Raw genomic sequence first — 12,949 nt, 5'->3', positions numbered from 1 at the left:
TTCTCTTCATAAAAACCATGAGAGACAAGCCCTAGAATGTGCAGCTAGTATCATGGCTTCGTTAGAACGACAGCTGGCGCCTCCATCAATTGGATGAATGCCTCCTGCAGAGAAGCAGATTCGTAAATTAGGAAAAAGGTTAACTGAGCAGGTTTCCTGATGCATTCTGCTAGTTAACGCCTGCTAAAATCCTGCTTTTATTGAGACTTCATGCTCCGTAAGTCGGACAGTGCGACTGAAGGGCGCATGCGGTACACAGCTGCATAGAATTTATTCTTCTAAAGACCATGCATTACTGATCAGTTATTGACATATGAAGCACATGTTAAGGTGCAGTGCTCTGCGACAATGTGCACCAAATATTCCGTATGCGGAGCTACGGCATATGTACAGTCTGAGTCACAGCTGCACTGGACCAAAAATTTGCGAAACGAAACTGGATTGACGCAGAACCCGAGCACGTTGTCCCTAATTCAGAGTTTTCACGACCTTGATAATGATTTTTCACAGTAAAAACATTGTGCCTTAAGAGAGCAGAAATTCACATTTGCCGTGTAAACCGGGCCTCATATACTTCAGTGGCCAACTGTACGCCGCGTATTATGCACCAAGTACACCTATACTCCGCCTCAACAATTTCGCACAGTTCAACAAAGGCTAGGCCTCGTGACAGCCAATTAGCAAGGAGCCTGCAAGCTCCAGCTGGAAGGGATATCCTATTGTGCATTGCCATTGTAGCAAAGAGCAGATAGGATGCTTGAGCTGGTTGAAACCTAAGCAACTAAGCGTAGTAGGCGATGAAAACAGGCTCTGTGCATCAAGAGATGTCTGGTTGATAGTAAAAAGTGAAAATGGGTAATGTGAAAAATGAGTACGAATACACGACTCATCGAAGGGTGAAACAGTTAAAGAAAGAGATCGACAGATCGAAGAGTTATTCATGATAAAACAAGTAAGTAAATAATGATCAAAAAACAATAAATTTCAGAAACCATCTTATTACCTTTATTACTAAGAAATGGGATTACTAAAGGACGTCTTCTCAAACAGAAAAAAGTTAATATGCCCCTTTACCTATTCCCTCGCTATCATAACTGCACCCCTTTCTTCCTAGCTGTTGGTCGTTTCGACCTTCATCGCCGTATTCAACGCGACTGCTTTTTCAGTTCCCAAATTTGGCGTGCGGGAGAGTTGCCTATTTAAATACAACGAAGAAACAGCAATTGTTGCCTCCCCAAAAACAAGTCCCATTGTCGAAACGTTACCTCAAATGCCATCACATGTTCGATCGTTCTGGATTGCATCGTAGCTCAAAATGTGCATGATTTATGCGTAAACACGATGTTAAGGTTTCTGTTGTCAGCATTGCGTTTCAAAGCGCAAAGATCATCGAAATGCTTAGATTACCAACGCACCAAACCGTGGGCATTATCGTGGACACACCGCATAAATTAAGCAGGAATGTCACAAAACCCAGGCTTCAGCTGGGGCCAAAGCCCCGCGGGCGCGTGATATCTTAATAAAACTAGCTCTCGTTCTTGTTGAACGAACACGTTGGACATGTTTTCTTCCTATCGGTAATTACCGCGTGATGCCATATCACCGGGCATTCATAATGGCAGCAGAGCATAACATTTCATCCAGTTATAAACACCGAGGTGCCGGGGGCGCAAATATATGACGTCGAAAACATAAATCACCGGGGTCACAAGCCACAGATGGCGTGTGTCACAAATTTCAGACATGGTTCTCGTCCAAAAGTCACTAAAAACAGGAAGTTCGTTCTTTATATGACAGAAAAACACGCAAAGAATTATTTATTGTATATTGTTAGAATTATACCTGCGAAGGTCTCCTTGTTCGTCATTCGATATGACGAACAAGGCCAGCTCCTTAATACGTATATGTTGAACAACATTATATTTGACTCATTTGAAATGCTAGTTCTCATCAAACTGCGTCTCTTCCTCGAACAACTGCTGACAGTTTATGAAGTCTGTGAGATATAAGGCAGTTTTCGTTCTCGTGGAACGTCGCGCGCTATTCGCTAGCAGCTGAAGAACTTGTCTTGTTGTCGTGAATGCATTTGTTATCAAACAATATTCAATCAACTAAGTGTATAAATGCGCTTGAAACCACAACGTACAGGAAATTTGTCTTTTTGTTGATCCTATCATCATGGCTTGCAGGCTGACTTATTTGTTTCTTACGATCTTATCTGCTCGACTGATGCTTGCCCTAAAATATATAGACCATCTCGGCTGTAAGTATCGCTTTTCGCTTTCGAAGTATCATACTCTTTTCACTCCCTTTCTTTTCTGCTGGCTTGCGTGGCTGAATATTATTGACGAAGCGAAAGCCCGCGTTCATGAAATTGGTGAACGTAACTCTTAAGGTGTTCTCATTTCATAAAGTGAGCATGTCCATATTTTTATAAGTAACCGTTGCTTTTTATCTGCAATGTAAGCGATACGCGCCATATTTTCATGATTAGAATATTTTTTCGTCCCGCCTAAAACTGATATCAATCGGCACAAAATTTAGAGCCGAGAAATACATAGCTAACTTCAGCACTAGTTGGGATATTGTAAATAATGAACGCTCTTGGCGCTAATGCTACGGGTGCATTTTTCCTTTAAATTTGTATAACATCGTTGATGCTTTAGGCCCGACTAAAAATTGGCCGCAACATGCAATCCCAGGTGGCCATTACCATTGCTTGAGCTAAAGATTGCTTATTCGCTGAAAAGTTTGAAAAAGTGCACTTGTGTAACATTTACCACGTTGTGAATGTAATAGAAAAAGAGGGCGGCCTTACTAGTTTAGTTTCTTTCAGGTGCAATTTCAATACACAAACATTTTTATTTTCTTCTCAGCTTTCCTATGATTGCGTTCACCAGGACACCCTCTTACTCAAGCTTAACAGTTCACGCGGTATTGTATCTGACTTGCTGAAGAACGTTTCGAATAACAGATTGCACTAAGAAATTACTAATTCAGCACGGTGTCCTTCGAGCTTAAGTGTAGGACCCTTATTGCTTTTAGCATAAATAAATGAAATCACTGTCATACCCGAATCGCCTAATCTAGTCATGTACACTGACGACACGAATATGTATTTTGCATCCCGCTCCTTCTCCCGAATGGAGGCTGTGGTAAATGCGTACTTAGGAAAACTCTATATTTGGGGATTGACTAACAAGCTAAGCCTTAATATGTTGAAATCACACTTTATTACCTTTCAACATACCAAACAGTAGAAAGTATAATTCTCGAAGTTGTCCATCAGCGTACTGAAATACAACGAGTTTCAAACCTAAAATTTCTTGGTGTCTGGTGTAATGACAACTTTTCTTGGGATTTCCACACCACAAATTTGGTGTCTGGTCTGGGTGAAACCGTTGGCCGTCGGTACAAAAGCTCTCATTCGTTTGCTCCGCAGGTTGACGATATCCATGTAATACGCACTTGTGAACTCAAGGTTATCCTACTGCGTTGTTGTTTTGGGAATTACGACATCAAGTAATTACCTTAGGCTCATTTGAAGTCAGAAACGTGTTTTTCGTGCTGTAAAGGGGTCTTATGGCAGACCTTTAGATTTGCCTACGTCGCTGCTACTTCATAAGACTGGCATCCTTAAAGCAAAGCTAGTATGTAATTTTTGTCTACTTAAATGCGTTCATCGTCATCAGTTGTATTTTTTTTATTCACGGATTTGAAGCAGCCGATATGCTTTCCGTACAAATTGTAAACTTGGGCCAATGCCGCGCACTAATTCCGGCAAGCAAACAGTGAGCTACCAAGTTCCCAAAGTAATAAATAAATTTCCTTTTGAAAGTGAATATTGCCCTTCACGAAAGTAATTTAAGTATACCACTAAAGAGGTCTAATGGAAGGAACATTATGATGTATTTATTTATTGAATGCATTATACATTTATTTCCCTACCTTTGAAATAATTTTCTCTTACGTACATATGTCGGCTTTGAAATATTGTTCTTTGTTTTATGACGGTCATTTCTATAAATACCTAGAAACAGTCATGCATTATTAGTTTATGTCTCTCATGCGATAAGTTGTGTATGCATCCTAGTCCTAATTTCTTTTATTGCAGAAATCTCATGCATGTCGACTTACTGTACAATATTGTTTACCATCCTTCTAAACTTAATTGTGAAATTGTTGCGAAGTGCTTGTGCGTAATGCCAACTGTTCTGACTGGGACCTTGTCAAGCTCTTGCTTTTCGTCTTGGTGTCCTCTTTTCGTTGAAAAGGAATAAACTTTCACGTTCACTTTATCAAAAAATGAGCTTAGTATGCCTGACCTACGCGGGAACGTTCCAAAATCACTTGAGTCAATTGGCTTCGAGAATGTCACACGGCAATTTTCAATACTCATCGAAAGTTTAAGCAATTTCTAGTCATGCACCAGTGACGCACTGGCCTCCGTATCAAAGCCATCCAAAATGCAAGAAAAAGACACAAATCCATAATTTCTAACCATGGTCAGCGCATATATAAATTATTTGACCTCAATCTAGATAGCATTTGCTTATAAGTCCTGATGAGTGTTTCGGCTGAAAATATTTATTTTTCATGCTGGTTCGAAAACGCTGCTACGAGAGGACGCGTGAACATCACAGAAGGTCTCCGAGATTTTGAGGAAGTTTCATGGAAGCCTGTCAACGCGATTGGCTTTTGACTCAATGGCCATCAAATCTGCCCGTTCAGCAGCACCCAATCCACCGCTGAGTTAAAAATTATCAGTTCATGACTTTCAAATTGCTCGTCTAACACCGCTATAATGTTATATTTGTTCAAATAAAAAATATGTGCCTAAATATTAAGAGCAGGAAACGTAGAAGCCGGAAATGGATGTTGTTTTTGTTGTTGATTAACTGCTATCACATGGAAGAATAGCCATGCGCGGGAAATCCTGCCCTTCAAACAAACAGCTAAAAAACTAAAGCCCCCCTACCCCTACCCCAAATAAAACGAAACAAAACAAACAGTAGTGCAAGACAATCCTATCGTCAGTAAATCTGTTGTGCTATAAGTATACCTTGGCAAGTATACAGCTCACAACATACCCATTACGAGATTCTCCTTCCAGTACTAACCTTGTTTAACAGTTTAACTTCAGGGGCCAAGTTAAGTAACTCTTATAGATATAAACACCACCTACAGGTAAAATTGAACGGAAAATAATCTTTTTGCTCCTCATCCTTTTACAGATTGTCAAGGTATATTTCAGGACAACGATACTTGTGTTTATCCCAAGAGTAAGTGCATTATGTTGTCAACCTCTAGAATTTTACGATAGAGTTTTGACACAGTAAAGTAGCAACAGTAGACTAGGTGCCCGATGAATTTAGGAAATTCGCAGATGCTAGTTGGAATCAATTGGCGCAGGACAGGGGTAACTGAAGATCGCAGGAAGAGGCCTTCGTCCTGCAGTGGACATAAAGTAGGCCAATCGCCATGATGATGATGATGATGATGATGATGGTAGTGATGATGAAAGTAGGGTTTGTGCTCATGCGTGCAGACTTCTCAGCTTAAGAACCAAAGCATTCACTAGCGTCGGGATGCTTTGGGGCTGCAATTTCCTTGTAGCAGTTTTCCTAGAATGTAGCAGCGGTTATTTGACACGTGGCATTCCAAAGCGGTTGCTTGGTGGGGACGCCTTCCGGTTGGGGAGACAAAACCCCTTTCCTTGTTGAAAACCTAATTCTCGTTTTTTTAGGTGCCAAACCCATGATCTCATCATGAGGCATGCTGTACTCGAGACTCCGGATTAAATTTGACTATCCGAAGTTCTTGAACGTGAGCCTAAGTCTAATTATACCATAGGTTCTGCATTTCGCTCCTACCAGAATGCCGCCGCCGCTGCCGGGATCATACGCGTGATTCCCAGCTCGATAGTGCAACGCCAATGCTACAGCTCCTTTAGTCGTCTCCTACTGACATAACAACTGATGCAATATACTCACGTCCTAAGAGATAGGCGCGTAATACCGTAAGAGTACAGTTATGGGACGACTGCTGTTCGGTCATAAGTTCTATACCGCCGGCACGATTATTTTCTGTATCAAATACCTGGCTTAAAAGAGATTTTATCTGCTGTTGCATCCTACAGCATCCCATTTAGTGTTCTTTTAGCCCGATATGTCCTGAGTCGTTGTTTTTTCCGCATTTGTGGCACTAGATATACAAAAAGTGCCGCCCGATTACGCGCCCCTGACGTCACGTCACCAGCCACCTGAAAAGTGATTTGAAGAAACTCCAGTCACGGTCATCAGTTCACTTCGGCTGTTTATAAAGTGTACTCCCGTCTGCTCTGGGATTTAAAGTTATTCTCCTCCAAGACAATGTTTGACCTTGCTTTTGTTCATTTTAAGCAGATAGTAAACTCTATCAGTAACCTCTTCCAAAGATCAGCCAGAAAATTATGAATGGGTGTGGTGGGTAGGGCGAGGCGAGAGAATTAAAATTTCAAATAAAACGAGTATTTTGTGAATGGCATAAGTGCCAATTTTTGATGCAATCTTGTGACCACAACTTCCATGCTTACCCCTGCAAACACAGTGTGCAAGTGCCCCATGGTGAATGCTGGAGGATACATAAGGTTGACTCTGTGGCACTACGACAACAGCAAAGGCCGGTGCCGGAAAATCGTGGGAAGCAACGCAGATGGATATTGCAACATGTTTGACAAGAAAGAAGACTGTAGAAAATTCTGCAAAAAGCCCCTGAAAGGACGGCGTCCAAAAGTGAACACGTAAAACAATTACGCTAACAAGTAAACGGCTGTTACACTTCGGCCATATATGAATATGTGTGTGTGTGATTTGCATGTGTTTGCACTTGTGTGTGTCTGTATGCGTGTTTGAGTGGGTGCGTATGTATGTGCGAGTGTTTACGTGTGAGCGTGTGTCGACGGCCTCCGCAGATGGGAAGGCTACATGCCAAGACACGGAAAAGGCGCGGAGGCCAGCCCATTCAGTACAGAATTGTTGAGCGGGCTTCAGTCCATCGCATCATCTACAGGAGCCATCGCGATCTCCAGAACCGGTATTCTTCATCGCTGTAGCATCGGTGGAATGACTAAGAAGCAGAATCCTGGACACCCAATCTGTTTATCGTAGGTTTTAATCTTTGCGGCGCATGATATCTGTTCTTTCTTCCTAATTTTTCGTGCGTTGGTTTCGACGGTGGTAAGCGACGGACATCCTAACAACCAGGGTAACGGGTCCATGCATGCTATCACTGTAAACATTCTACGCTTTCGTAAACGAGAAACAGGTTTGGTTTATGAGGCACTTCCATAAAGATGGATCGCTTTTGACCACCTGGAGCTCTTTAATGTGCACAATATTTTAAAGGGTCTCTCTGCTCTTCTTTTTTTCCAAGGGCCTTCATCTTCTCGTGCAAGAGAAAGCCTACCATTTGAAATGTCTAAACGTAAAGTGGTTCCAAGGGAAATCGAGTACAATTTCTTTAAACAAATCTCTTGTTTTTTTCAATTTTCACAGTTCAAAACTGTGTGCGGATACCCAGAACCATGATCACTGGACGCAATCTTGATGCCAAGCCGGTAAAAGTGAGGAAATGGAAGCGCAGACGTTTCATAGGAATTGGTTTTATTATTTTAAAACTGAAATTATCACCCTCACGCCGTCCTCAGCACTTTATCGGTTGCATAAAACTTGAAATATTTCTTTTCTTTTTCTGCTACAGGCGTTCAGGTGCAGCCTGTGTAGTGAAGTTAAACCTTTTGTGCGACGCTCAAGCTGGCATATTGAGATTAGTAAATCCTACTAAGCTGGTGCTGTGGCGGTGCCGGCACGCAGCCGACAACCTAAAAAAGACGACGACGCTCCCACCATTCACGCAACGCTACGCGCACAGCTGCGCGTCGTCACCAGGTCAGAAGGTCATACTTGACGATTCATCTACGCACCGCTAACCTTCGTATGCACAAAGGCAACGCCACTTTTCAACATGTGCTAACTCGACAAAAAAAAACGTTTCTCTGACGCAAACAAAAGCAAGAAGAAGCTCGCATAAACAAATCAAGTTCGGGGAAAACAGTGTTGTATCCAAGCGAAGCATGTCTCTCTGAGCGGTTTTTCTTTTTGTTGTTGTTGTTGTTGTTGCCTGGCGGTACAGACTGATACTGTTTCGTCGTCATGCGAGGCCACAGGCGTACTTTCGCGCCACATTTCAAAGTAAAATAAAAATGTGAATTTCTTGCTTATAGGGCATGAGCATGTTCGTTTCGTCAAATTCAGATGCGACCTTCTCATCCCTGCCACAATCAAAAGACAAGTGTTGAGCGCTAGACAACCTTCAGGTACGCGTGCATTCTTCCATCCGGCCCCCCATGAAAACGTGGTCACCGCAGCCGGAATTGCACTTGCGACCTTCACCTACGTAGCCTAACGTTATAGCCACTGAGCAACCACGACGGGTTGTCCTCAAATTCTTTAACGCAGCCTTCAGCGATGTTAGTCTGTCAACTCATCGCAGTCACCGTTTTCATTCCAGGACTACTAGTTGAGGTCGTCCAGAAATTCTTTAATATTTACTCGAAGTTCAAACTTCATTTCAACGATAAAATTTGCAGTTGCCTTGAATTAGTGAACGCGGGCGCTTGGTTTTGGGGAAATTAGTTAGAGACCAAATATTTTACCTAAACCTGTAATTTCGGAAATGCGCGATACCTAGGGGATTATTTCTTTCTGGTAGAACTACTAGTCTGGCCAGTTGGCACACTTCTGACGGAGCGTAGCTGAAGCAAACGGTCGCAGCATAAACACACGTAGAGACCGTATGAGCAATAATTATGCTTGAGCAGAAATTCTTGGATCCTTTGGGTAAAATAAATGGTGGAGCCACTACGTATGTCAGTTGGGGGAATTAAGGCGCTCGAGCTTGGCAACCGAGAGCCCTCGATTCGGCGCCCCAAAGCCAGAAGAACTCGAGCAAGGCTTGTCAGTCCTCTAGGAGTGGTTCATTCATCGCAATATAGAACTTTTCCTGATGGAGGCGTTCTCCCGGGCATCGTCTTTCTTTTTCTTTTTTAAATATTTCATAGGCCTTCATCAGATGTCCTGAGCAGTAGGTCTAATAAGCTACCTTCAGAATGCACTGATATGTCGTAGGTTGTTGTCATAGAGTTATTGTCTTGTTTCCAAACACTGACGCAAACCCACTACGGGAGATTGGCCAAAGAAGAGGCGGTTTCTCTCCGTGTTGTCTGCGTCGCGTTGATTGCTTCATTTACGAACATAAATTCAGAAATTTCAGTACACCACGCGCAGCGGGCATAGCAGATGATGAAGGCAGCATTATTCGCTCAAAATCAACTTTTTTTATTTCGGACATCCTACATTCATATGTTGTAAATTTTTTTGAATTCAAATAACATATTGTTGTAGCGTCGTATTTTATTCATTTATTTCTATTTCAGTTTATTGCGCTTTATAAATGAACGTTTCTCTCTCCTGCTCTTCTTACTTTTAAAACGCATGCGCCCGCGCTCGCTACCGAATATAATCTCCACACGGCGAATTGAACGCAATGACAATGGCGCTACTTCTTTCCACCCGTAAAAATTCCAGGTTTCATTCCAGGTTGAGGAAAGACGGAAGTTGGCCGCTGAGCACAGTGCTCAAAGCAGTCATGCGTGCATAGATTTACACGTTGCTCGTTGACCATTCATCATGCCTAGATGAACCATTTCGACAGATATGTCATGGCTATCGGCGGAAGCATAGCCGCGGTGAAATCGCCTCCATACACCGCTGCAACCGAACCTCCAAAGTCAGCGCCATGCTTGAGACAAGATTGTGGACGCATCATGTGTCAAAGAATCGGACGCATCACGCTCCCACAAATGACTTCAGTGGTCCAAAAGCACTTCCCCCTGAGAAAGTAATAGCTTGCCAAATTTTAAGTAAAGCATTTGGCGTAATCATTCAACCCAAGCGGAAGCACTAAAACGTTTCTTTTCTTTTTGGAATAAAGAGTGACTTGTTCCGGCGAAATCCTCACGTCAAGAAATTATTGCCAATGCGCATCGGAAAAGGTGACACTTAAAGTTTATTGTGAAGAGCTACGGCTCGCCTTAGGATTATGCAAGAAGCTCATCATTACGAGTATATCTGAGTCGACTAAAATCGCCTCAAAATATCTTGTAAACTGTAGCAGACACCTGGAGGCATTGAAAACGAGGTGCCAGCGCCAAAGCATACATGAGTAGCAGGTCAGTAGGCACAATAGTTTGTTACGTAACATGAAGTACGCCACTTATTTTTTTTTTGTGAGTGTTTTACTGGTAATTTGTATCGCTTTTCACTATAGTCTACCGAAATGTGCAATAAGCGTTAACTTAAACTCTAACAAGAACATGCTAGATTTTATGGCTACGTTTCAACGTTTGCCTGAAATTGTAATTATCCCCTAATACAGGCTCGAAAATGCAGTTTTTCGGTTTACACATTGTTTGGATGAAGCTGTGGAGTGATTGCAAGATCCATTTACATGCAATTAGGTCTAGCAGACAGGCCAACGAGTCATTTTTTGCGTTTATATTTATGCTGTGCTACATATTCAGAATTACCACAATATTGACATATTCATGATGCGTGCTTTGCTACGCCATCCCTTGCTTGATGTGCGCTAGCTTCCATCTTCAGCAGTTCTAACCGCACTTTACAGTTTCTCATCTATTTTCGTTCTTCATACCGAAATTGCGAAATACTCTGGGTGATACTGGCGAGACAAAAAGCGCTGATCACCCAATGGCGGATCTTTTCGATACTTCTTCGCAGTACCCGCCAAGCATTGCGGTCTTCGGGAGTGTATCTCGAGCAACAAAGTTAAGCAGAGTCAATCTATTCAACGCAAACACCAGTACGTCATTTGCACCATCACCTGCACAATGCTTGGCGAAGCCGTACTCAGTGCCAAGACATTCAAAGGAAGCCTAATGAAAGCAATCAGTATTTAATGGTAATTTCCTTTTTCATAAGTATTCGCCCACAAGTTCCATTACCACTTTCGCCATCCCCGTTCTACAACACCTTCAGCGTTTGTGCCATAGCAGAACCCGCCGTGGTTGCTCAGTGGCTATGGTGTTGGGCTGCTGAGCACGAGGTCGTGGGATCTAATCCCGGCCACGGCGGCCGCATTTCGATGGGGGCGAAAACACCCGTGTGCTTAGATTTAGGCGCACGTTACAGAACCCCAGGTGGTCAAAATTTCCGGAGTCCTCCACTACGGCGTGCCTCATAATCAGAAAGTGGTTTTGGCACGTAAAACCCCAAATATTATTATTATTACCATAGCAGAAGCATTACCAATCAGTTACCCGCCAGTACCGCCTCTGCCGCGATCCCGCATCGCCTAATTTGACAGAATATTTTATTTCTAAACGAACCGCGCCCAAATTATCGAATCATACAGACAGAGCCGTGTAAGCGGCACAAACCTAGGAAGTGTGTCGACGCAAGTCGGCTCCCGGTGCAGAGGTCCTACCTACGCTCTAAGATCCTCAGATCTGCAATATTAAAAGGACTGTTGTACGGCTCATAAGGTCGGCATTTAAAGTCCAGTAATTTAAGTTCTGCTACTTGCTTCTTTTGCAGTGTATGAAGCTTCATACGTGCTCGAAGGGCATCGACTTCGTCTTTCAAGGTATTCCCTAGGTTACCGACCAAGGACAACGGAAGAATTTGCTGCCCCTTTAGCCTTATGAAAATATTCTAACGCTTCGCCTCTTTCGTGTGAAAATTCGTTTGAAAGATACCTCTCCCAGCTTGTTCCCCTAGCCCATCTCCGGGTCCTGCCTCTTTGTGATGGGACGTGTTAAATTTCAACGAGACTTTCTGCAGTCAGTGAGCTGCGCAGTATGCCCCATGCTTTGCTTTCTTTTCGCGCCTGGTCAGAGTCCTCATTCGACCACGGCATTCATTTTTTGTTTGAGCTTCCAGTCATTTGCGGAATGCATCTCTCAGCTGCGTCAACTATAAAATCGTTAAAAGTGCGCTACTGCGGCGTCTATACTAAATTCGCTGATAAAATCTCGTGATGAAAAAGGCGATTCTTTATTATGTTCCCAATTTGGTAAAGCTAGCTTCCACCTAGGGGCATGCGGAGGAGAGTCATGGTGTCTAAGTTTACGGTTGCTGGAAATGGGTCACTTCCGAATGGACTTTTGAGTATATTCCATTCTAAGTCAAAGAAAAGGGAAGCAGAGCTAATCGACAGATCTCTCGATGAATACGAATTATGATAAGGATAATAATAGATTGGCCCCTCGTTATAGAAGAGGCACGCACCGGAGTTTACTAGGAGGTTGTCTATTAGCCGCCCTCTCCTGTCGCCCCGGGAGTCTCCCCGAAGAGTGTGATGGGTATTAAAATCACCGGTCATCAAGTATGGTTCAAGCTGGTCAATGAGCCTTTAAAATACTGTTTTCGTCAATTGATAATCAGGGGGTATATAAATTCTACAGGTAGTTATCAACCTATTGATGAGAACTGCTCGCAGAGACACAGCATAGAGGGGTGTCTGGAGAGAATAATCCTGGCAATCAGCAGGCTTATCTACAATTGCTACGCCTCGAGACGAGGCCGTAGCATTATGGCGGTCTTTGCGAAATATGGCGGAATGCCTCAGACAGCTTATGTTTGATCACATGAGATGGGTTGCTGAAAACAAAGCGCCTTTGCACTACAATTACAAAAAAGCTATCTAGCTTCATCAAAGTTAGGGAGAAGCTTCCTAACGTTCCATTGAAATATTTCCGCGTCCATATTGAAAAAGAACTTCGTGTTGTGTCGTTAACAAATGTAAATCAGCTTAGAGAGCCCTGGCCAGGCCCTGTGATGCGGTATTTTTTTTCTTTTTTGGAGCGATCGCGTGAACATCGCCGCTCCTT

At 43.0% G+C, this 12,949-nt stretch overlaps 1 protein-coding gene across 1 annotated transcript; it reads left to right on the top strand.

Annotated features, from left to right (window-relative positions):
* The first annotated feature begins 1,933 nt into the window (after positions 1 to 1,933).
* On the top strand, positions 1,934 to 6,819 carry LOC142563679 (kunitz-type protease inhibitor 3-like). Its single transcript, XM_075674271.1, has 3 exons — positions 1,934 to 2,263; positions 5,235 to 5,282; positions 6,589 to 6,819. Exons 1-3 carry the CDS (start codon positions 2,179 to 2,181, stop codon positions 6,783 to 6,785), a joined length of 330 nt encoding a protein of 109 aa, XP_075530386.1. The 5' UTR covers positions 1,934 to 2,178; the 3' UTR covers positions 6,786 to 6,819.
* Positions 6,820 to 12,949: the final 6,130 nt, after the last annotated feature.

The sequence above is a fragment of the Dermacentor variabilis genome, chromosome 11 (genome assembly GCF_050947875.1).
Source record: "Dermacentor variabilis isolate Ectoservices chromosome 11, ASM5094787v1, whole genome shotgun sequence".
In the NCBI taxonomy this organism is placed as follows: Eukaryota; Metazoa; Arthropoda; class Arachnida; order Ixodida; family Ixodidae; genus Dermacentor; species Dermacentor variabilis.
Note: the sequence above shows the minus strand (reverse complement) of the source record. Positions and strands in the feature narration are given on the sequence as shown.